Below are 9712 nucleotides of genomic sequence, written 5' to 3' on the forward strand. Positions count from 1 at the left end.
CCAAAATAGTCGTTAGTCAAAAATTTACTAAAAAAATTAAAAAATCTATAATCTATATCAAAAAATTAAAAATTTTATTTTTTTTTATTTTTTACACATCTTTTTATAAAAATGTAAAAAATTATTTTCAATATATTAATTTTTTTATCTCATATTTTAATTAAAAAATTATTAAAATAATCTATTTTTAAACTACGCTTAAATTTATAAATTAAAACTTGTATAGATGTTTCGAATAAAAAGGAAAGTTTACCCTTTTGGTACACACACACTCACACACATAAATAAATAAATAAATAAATAACAGACATGCCAAAAAAATCAACAGCATGATAATTTTGACTTCACGTAAATTATCATTCAAATTATTTTTTCTTTTTCCGTTTAAACCAAAAAAAAAAAAAAAAAAAAACACAAATATATAATGCTAAGACCATCCCAACGCTTCAGCAAACCTGATATCAAATTCAAAATTTGATGAAAAAGTCACTTTTTTGAGCTCCAACGGTTTCACCAAATCGATATCAAATCCAGAATTCAGCAAATCTTGTACCAAAATGAGAACAGGCGAAGTATTTTACCAAATCACTGTTCCTAACCGTTGGGAGAGACCAACCGGTCAACCAGCCGGTTGCCCGGCCGGTTGACCAACCGGTTGACCGGCTAAAGGTTCAAACGGTTCGAAGAAAAAGGTTCAAACAGTAAAAAAAAAAAAAAATTTTTTTTTTTGCCTAACCGGTCGACCAGCCGGTCGACCACTAAAAGGTTCAAAAAGTTCAAAAAAAAAAAAAATCAAAAAAAAAAAAAAAAAAAATTTCGCTTAACTGGTCGACCGGTTGGTCGACCGGCCGGTCGACCAACCGGTTGTCCTTGGCACAAATTTGATGAAAGTGCACCGTTGGAGCGAGTGGTATCAAATTGATAAAATAAATCATTTTTTACTCAAATTTAATGAAAAATCTAAGTAACCGTTGGAGATGCTCTAATAATTCAGTTACTCTCTCCGTCCCAAAATATTAGTCCCTTATTCCATTTTTCATTGTCCCAAAATATTAGTCCCTCTTTATAAATGAAGTACAAAAATATTGTAAATTTCCTATTTTGCCCTTCTTTTAAATTAATAAACAATTTAAAAAGTACAATTATGACATTGATATTCCCAAAAAATGTACTATCAAAAGGGCAATTTTGGAAAATCAACTTTTTTCAAATGTAATGAGTGTACTACCAAAAAAAGTTGGATTCCCCAAAAGAGACCAATATTTTGGGACGGAGGGAGTAATAATTTCTTGCTAATAATTCCACACCACGATATATCACAAGCAAATGTCGGCTACGTCCCATTACGTTGCTTCAATACTGCTCTGTACGTGTAACTCTCTTATTGGTTCCCTCCATCCCGCGAAAGTCCTTACGAAACCCCTCAATTCCAAATCCCCATTCAATCCCACGTTTCTCTGCCACGTGTTCGGTCTACAATTCTACTGTACCCACCCCACTCTCTGACACTCATCACCTTCCTTTAATCTCTCAACACGTGTCCTACCTCTAAATTTCAAACTACATCACCTATATAAATAGGCACTAAATTCCACACTTCTATGCAAATCCAAATCCAAATACCAAATCTTCAACTGCCAAAATCTCAAAGAAGTAAAATAACTGTTTGGGTTTTTTAGATTTATTTCTATTTCCAATCTTTGTGGTTGTGTTTTTTTTTTTTTTTTTTTGGTCAATGATTTGTAAATCGGATGTTTCGACTCGCCGGAATCTGACTTTTCCGGCAGTTCGTCCCTGCGAATCCGTACCTCCGGTCACCCTTCTTGATTCACTGATCACTCTCGCATCGAATATATGCGAGTACAGATCAAAATTATTCTCAACAAACATTCGAAATGCGCGAGAATCGATTCGATTGATCGGAATTCTCTCGATTTTCTTCGAAGAAATCCGAGGAAATCGATCCGATCTCTGCGACTCAGTTGTCCTGAGCTTCTCCGAGCTTCACTTCATCTTCCAGAAGCTTCTGTTCTTGTTGGAAGATTGCACTCGGAGTGGTACTAGACTGTGGATGCTGATGAAGTCCAAGCACGTAGCGAGTCAGTTTCGAGTGATGATGAGAGCGATCGCAACCGCTCTCGATGTTCTTCCTTTGAGTTCCATTGATGTCTCGGTTGAAGCTATTGAATTTATTCAGCTGGCGATGAATCAAGTTCGGAAGACGAGATTTGTCGTCGATCCAGATGACAAATCAGCTTCCGAGCTTGTTTTATCGATTTTGGGGCAATTTGAAGGTAGAAATGTTCCGGATTCGAGTGATTTGAGGCGAGTTCTGAATCAATTGGGGATTCGAAGCTGGAACGAATGCAACAGAGAGATCAAGTTCTTGGACTCTGAATTGAATTTGGAGTATTTGAGTTCAGAGAAGAGAGATTTGGGGCTTCTGAGCAGTCTAATTGGGCTCATGAGCTACTGTCGAGGCGTGCTGTTCGACATCGTTGACACTGTATCCACTCATAAATCTACCCAAAAATCCAGCAATTTGGTGGTTAAACATGTTAACTTGGATGATTTTCTTTGTCCGATCTCTCTGGAGATCATGATCGACCCTGTGACCGTATCGACCGGGCATACCTACGATCGGTCTTCGATTCTGAAATGGTTCAAGGCAGGAAATTCAACTTGTCCGAAAACCGGTGAGAAGCTCAAGAGCACAGATCTAGTCCCAAATTTGGCTCTAAAGCGGTTAATTTCGCAGTACTGTTACGAATTTGCTATTCCAGTTGCTGAGAAGAGTAGCAAGAAAAAGGACATAACGAGGACTGTTCTTGCAGGGAGTGTAGCGGCCGGAGAAGCCATGAAAATGCTCGCCGATTTCCTCGTCGGCAGGCTTGAAACCGGGACCGACGTAGAGAGAAACAAAGCCGCTTTCGAGACTCGGCTTCTCACCAAAACAAGCATTTTTAACAGGTCTTGTTTGGCGGAGGCGGGTTCGATCCCACACCTATTGAAACTGCTCTCTTCAGCACATTCTTTAAGCCAAGAGAATGCAATTGCAGCTTTGTTAAACCTTTCGAAGCATTCGAAAAGCAAAAACATTATGGTTGAAAATGGGGGTGTGGAATCAATAATTCAGGTTTTAAGGGAAGGAGTGAAGATCGAAGCTCGACAAAACGCTGCGGGTGCTCTGTTTTACCTTGCATCGGTGGAGGACTACCGGGTTTTGATCGGAGAAACTCCGGGGGCTATTCAAGCTCTAACGGAGCTATTAAAAGACGTTGCTGATCGGAGCAAAAAGAACGCATTGGTTGCGATTTTCGGGCTCCTTATGTACCCCGACAACCACCGGAGAGTGCTTTCAGCTGGGCTAGTCCCGTTGCTCGCGAATCTTCTGAAATCTTTCGATAGAGAAGATCGCATTACAGATTCTCTAGCAGTTCTTGCAACAATAGCAGAGAAACAAGACGGAACGATAGCGATTCTCAGAACTGGAGCTCTGCCCGTGATCGTGGAAATTTTAAATTCCATCGCTTCTCGGGCAGGAAAAGAGTACTGTGTTTCGCTGTTGCTCGCTCTGTGCGTAAATGGCGGAGACAATGTGGTTCGTGTTTTAGTAAAGAACCAATCTCTCATGGCTCCATTATATTCCCTCCTCACTGGAGGCACGTCTCGGGCGAGCAAGAAAGCAAATTCACTCATTAGAATCCTCCATGAATTCCAGGAAAGAACCTCTTCCAGTCCGATGACTCGGGCTTTGCCCCGGGATCGATTCATCCATGTTTGGTAGTATATATATAATCATCGTGTCCATGTGAATACATGGAGATTTGTTTGAGTGAAATTAGCTCTGTTTTTTTTTTCAAGAGCTAATTTTTACTTGTGCAGCTTCTGTTTTTTTGATGAAGCATTGTACAAAATTATATACAGTTGTAATCATGATACTTTTTTCTCAGTTCAATAGCAATAAGATTGTGTTTTGGTGTAAAAATTTCATCACCAACAAAAGCAACCACCATTGTAAAGCTTCACCTGCAGTCCCTTACATTTTGCCGCTTGAGTCATTTTAATTCTTATAGTTTTAATTGATTCAATTCTATTTCTTAATTGTCCAATTGATAACACTATTAAGGTTTTGGACAAAAAAATTTCACTAAATTGATCGGTGTTAAGTCACTGAATTTATCATGTTTATAATTTTATTTATCAAGTTATTCATGCGCGCATTTATCATGAAAATTGTCAACATTTAGAATTAATTGGACCAATTTGAAACAAAGTAAAAATTAAAGTTTAAAATCAATCCAATTGAAAGTATATAAATTAAAATGACCCCAGAGACAAAATATAGGGACTAACAGTGTATTTTGTCTCTTTTTTCCCACAAGCTGATTCATAGTGCTTGCGGGTTCTGGTTCTGTTTTTTCTGTTTTTCAAATGAAGTTTAGTACACAAACTCATTCTTTCATGCTAACAACAATCATATCATGTATGGTTGCTAAAAAGCTTCCCATTGATGAACAGTCGCCGTGCACGAGATTCTTGTCACTAAGGGATTGAGAAGGATCGAGATGTAAGGCAGCCGTACCGTTCTCTGAAATTAGGGAACAAGAAGCTTCACCATTGATGAAATCTCTAGAGCCTTCTCTAATCTTTCAACCACTTGTTCCATGGACGGTCGTTGCTGCTTAATTCCGGTACACGACAAAGACAACTTGAATACGAGCTCAAAAGCTTCAACCGAGTACTCCCCGTTGAGTTTAGGATCAGCAAATTCTGTTATTTTCCCACCCCTTGTGAGAAATTTTGCCTGGGAATTAAGCAAAGACAAGCACATGAGGGAGAGTCAGAAGGATTAAAATTCAGTTAAACAGACACAATTCGGAAACATATGAAAATATTTTTAAATAAAAACTAAAACCTATATAAATGTTAAAGACATTCTTAATAATTAAATAATTGAACATGATGCAGTTTGTTTCTTTATCTAAAATTCGAATGAGATCTTTGAACATTAAAAACTCATAACACAAAAATTCAGAGGGTTAGTTAGGGAAAAAACCGTAAAAAATTGCTTAATTCGAGTCAAAGAAAGTACTTTATGGTAATAAAGGAATATCAAAAGTGATTAATTATGTTTGTTTTATCTTTTCCTCTCTATCACTACTGTTCTCCTTTCTAATTCTTTAGATTTTCTAATAAATACAAAGATTGATTTCTCTTTTCTTTTGACAAAAAGGTAAACCAAAATGACCATTGTTGAATGTTCCAAGTAAGTAGTATTGAAACAACTCATTGTCTCGATATGTTTCCTAGTATTATGGTGTCATTCTATGAGGATATTAGTGTTTTGATATTCTACGAAAGTTTTGTTTCAATTGTCCAAAAAATGAACACATTTTGCAGTTTTGATAGAAAAGAAATTGCAATAGCTGAGAGAAAATTTTGTCTCACCAGTTTCTCAATAGGCATTGGTTTGTTCAAATCCAAATTGATTGCCCGCTGCCCGGAGAGGATTTGGAGAAGTACTATTCCGAAACTGTAAACATCACCGGAGGAATTAACACGGTGGTTCTTTCGGTACTCAGGATCCACATAACCAAATGTTCCTCTCACTTCTGAGCTCACAAAGGATTGGCCCATGTTCATCACTTTAGATAATCCAAAGTCAGACAGTTTCCCTCGAAAGTTACTACAGATGAGAATGTTTGTTGGCTGCCAAAAGTAGACAATTTAAGTTCAAAAAATAAAATCCATGAGTTGGAATTTTAAGTGGTAAATGACTGGGAAGGAAAGACAAATCCACCGAGCAACCTCTGGGAGATTGGGAGGAGAATAACAAGTTCCCTGAAGGGCCAATATTTGACATGTGAAACGCATCCTAATAATGGTGATCGACAAAAGTGTAAACAGGCCCGAAGAGTGAATTACTCTCCAAGCAGACAAAGTAGGGTACTAAGGGGGGCAGGCTGCACAATATGGAATAGCATCTGGTTTGTCCCCTCAAAGTAGCCCAGTGTTAAGAATTGATATACCTAACTAAGATCAATGAAACACAAAACACAAATCTAAATCAAGTACAAAAGAATACAATGATTTACGTGGTTCATTTTAAAATAGGCTACATCCACAACTGCTATGATTTCACTATGATCTAAAAGAGCGGCACTTCAACTATATAATACATAGTATGAGGACAATATGGCAAAACTATGAAATACCAAAAACACCCTTAATTTGGATGGTTAGTGTTTACTTATCAAAATCCACATTACCCAACACCCAGCAGAGTTGACATCTCTGATGGAGAGAAATTACTTGATTTGTATAAAGAGGAGTTTGATATTGAAGAAGGATACAAACAGAACACCCTAAAAGCTAATAGTCCTAGTTATCTTCCTTCACCACCTTGCCAAGTAACTAACTTGACAGTCAGAGTGCCCTCCAGCCGATATTTATCAGCCGGGCAGTTCCAACAAGTTTGTATTCACACAAGGATCATAGGCTTGTGAGGTGTCATCTTGATTTCTACTTTATGTAAGGAATTTTCCTCAGCACAGTGGTAAATGAGAGAATTTTTTTAGTCTTTTTTAAATTCACAATATTGAGCCTACCTTAATATCTCGGTGTATAATGGCACCTTCGGGGTATGTGTGGAGAAACCAGAGACCCCTAGCACAATCAACAGCGATCTCAAGTCTTTGGCTCCAAAACAAAATCTTATCTTTACCTGTTGTTCATCATTGAATCCCCATTAAAAATATTTTTAAAAAATAAATAACTGAAAAATAGATAAAGTTGACAAATGGAGATAGTAGGGTACCAAATAGCCACCCTGAGAGGTTCCCCTTGTGACAAAGCTCATAAACTAGAAAACACTCATCTTCTCCCTCACAATGTCCCAACAAAGCTACGAGGTTCGGATGTCTGACATGAGATAGGCTTCTAACTTCCCGGACAAATGTCTCCATTTGTCCATCGTTGAGTATGTGCTTAACTGCAACATGCTGACCATTTGATAGAATGCCTTTGTACACCTTCCCTGGTATAAAATAATTATAATAATAAATAAATAACAGAAATCGCCCAAAAATCAAACTTTTAAACACAAAATTCCTTAATTTGTGTTACTTTAGATTGAGGTTTATATATCAGAAATGCAAATATGTAGTGTAGATATGGCTTTACCTCACACCTGTTCTCCTAACATGGTTTTTACACAGTGACACATTTTTAAACCAGTATTCTGAAAAATGAGCAACATTACGCCTTGCCAATCAAGTAAAAACAAAAGCTATTTTTTCTTACTAGCTGTGTTCATTTCTGGAGTTTGATTGGCATACGGTGCCTTCTCCTCCATTTTATGAGCACAACAGTTTTGTTAACATCCTAATTTGCTGCCACAACTTCGATAGAACAACCAATTTCCCATAAACTTCTTTTCTATGCTCATTATTATGTTGTTTGACGTTAATCTGTGAAGGTTTTGAGCTTCTTCTAGGCTTCTCTGTCTCTGAACATCTTGAATTTACCAATCCTGAATTCTTGATTAATAAAACACAGAAGCGAAGCTAGTAACCTCCATGAAGGAAATAACTACTTACCAGCTATTCCTTGTCCAATGAAGTTTGATTCACTAAGATTGTTTGTTGCAGCATAAACTTCCTTAATTGGTATCTTCTGACTGCTGGATTCATCAGCTAGTAAATAACTTGATGCTGTCAAGCAAAACAAGAACAAGAATAATGTAATTTTATTTATTTTTAATTTCCTGATAAGCAATTCACAACTGTGGTCAATCAAGAGCAATACCAGATTTTTGTTTGAAGAATCGTGGTTTTATAGATTTCCTAAACAAGATCCACGATGCAGCAATCACAATAACGATAATCCCCACTACACCTCCTCCAATCAGAATCCATAGACCTGAAATCATAAACAAAGTTGTGTAAAATTGGACAGCATAAACAAGGTGAAAATAGTAGATTTGCAAAAGTTGGATGACTAATGTGGTGATTAGATCACCTGTGTTGGCCTTCTTTTTGACTCCAACTCCTTGACCATTTGCAGAAGAAACTGGATTGCCTATAATTGATCAAGATTTGAACAACAATATCAAACGACAAAGATGATGCGTCACAAAATAAAAGAAAATTGAATTCAAATATGCAAAAATCTTGTTTTACTTTTACCAACTGGATTGATTATAATCGATCATGATTTGAACAACAATATCAAATGACAAAGATGATTCATCAACATTGACAAAGAAAGGGAAAATTGAATTGAAATATGCAAAAGTCTTGTTTTTCTTTTACCAATTGGAAGGCTTTTCTCTCCGAGGCATTTATATACTGCCTGGATCCATTTCTCATTGCCAATCCTACTGCTTGTCAACGACACAAGCACTGCAAACCTGCAAATGTCAGCTTCAACTACAACCGGATCTCTGCTATTGTTTGATGACGCGCCCATTTCTTCCCATCTCCTCAAACATGTGCTGCACGCTTTATCCGATTGGTTATCCAAACCTAAATTCTTGCAATCTTCGTCAAAAGTTGTTAGCCTGTTTCCAAGATTATTGACAACATCTGGAACAGAGTAGTCAGAGCATCCACCAGCTCCACTGCTCAGCTTCTCGATGCCACAGTTTAGAACATCGCCCTCGACACTCTTCATTGAAAGTAAGCATTGAATTTGCCCGGTGGAATTCAAGAATATTTGTCCTGTTTGGTTGGCCCGCTGTGCTAAAGCTTGAAGATACCCGTCAAAAGCATTTCCACAACAATTGTCATTCAGAAAGCCGCCCCAATTGCCTTGTGTGCAATTTGAGCCATTCCCTGATGAGGAAAGTTGAATATCTAGAATGCAATCACTGTTTGGATTTTGGGAAAGTACTAAATTAATGGTGGTGAATAAGGTGAGAATACATAACATGGAGGAACATTTTTGATACATTATTGCTTTAGAAATGTGGAAATTCAACAAAGATATATAGTCATGGAAGGTTGATTGTCTAGAGATATTGAAGAGTAAATAAAAAATATGGGATCATATTCGATCATACTTTTCATTTTGGAGAAAAACTCCATTGCAGTGGCGTGAAAAATCGGTTTTCTCAAAACTGGAATGTCATATAGATTGGAAATATCAACCACAAGAGAGAGAAAGAGACCGTAGTTATTATATGAACTTGATGTATATAGAAGGCAAATGGCTCAAGGGGTGAGGAGTTAGTAGAATAATAGTTGTTTGGTATCTGAGAAAATTATGTTATGCCAATTTTCAGCATGGTTTTGAAAATGATTTGACAAAGTCCTTTTGCATCATCCAAATAGATACTAATTTTTGAACCAACATTTTGTATATTGTCCCCATTGTTGACGAGAGAAAAAGGACAATTGCCGGAGAGGGAAAAGTCAAGAGGAGTTAGGATGCTGAGGTTGGTTTCTAGTTTAGTTTAGGATAAATTACACGACCCTCCCTCGAAAGTTGGCATAATTACACCTACATCTCATTAATATGAGATAATTATATTGAACTCCCCTCAAGCATGTTAGATGAAGAGTGTTACTATTAGCATCCCATCAATTACTTTGGACCCCCAATTTTTTAGTTTTTTTTTATTACAATAATAACCTCAAATGAAATTAATACAAAGAACATCAATAATTTTGGAGCACCCCATAATACAATTAAGCCTACACACCCATTA

At 37.0% G+C, this 9712-nt stretch overlaps 2 protein-coding genes across 2 annotated transcripts; one reads left to right on the top strand and one right to left on the bottom strand.

Annotated features, from left to right (window-relative positions):
- Positions 1–1606: 1606 nt before the first annotated feature.
- Positions 1607–4009, top strand: LOC114274453 (U-box domain-containing protein 19). The gene has a single exon (XM_028216377.2). It carries the CDS (start codon positions 1736–1738, stop codon positions 3785–3787), a length of 2052 nt encoding a protein of 683 aa, XP_028072178.2. The 5' UTR covers positions 1607–1735; the 3' UTR covers positions 3788–4009.
- Positions 3839–9155, bottom strand: LOC114274454 (putative receptor-like protein kinase At2g39360). The gene is made up of 8 exons (XM_028216378.2): positions 8316–9155; positions 8023–8082; positions 7810–7923; positions 7602–7715; positions 6821–7039; positions 6612–6727; positions 5452–5712; positions 3839–4807 (listed from the first exon to the last, which is right to left on the bottom strand). The coding sequence occupies exons 1-8, from the start codon at positions 8953–8955 to the stop codon at positions 4598–4600; spliced, it is 1734 nt and encodes a 577-aa protein (XP_028072179.2). The 5' UTR covers positions 8956–9155; the 3' UTR covers positions 3839–4597.
- Positions 9156–9712: the final 557 nt, after the last annotated feature.

Source organism: Camellia sinensis, chromosome 10, assembly GCF_055761805.1.
Source record: "Camellia sinensis isolate YWXY chromosome 10, ASM5576180v1, whole genome shotgun sequence".
In the NCBI taxonomy this organism is placed as follows: Eukaryota; Viridiplantae; Streptophyta; class Magnoliopsida; order Ericales; family Theaceae; genus Camellia; species Camellia sinensis.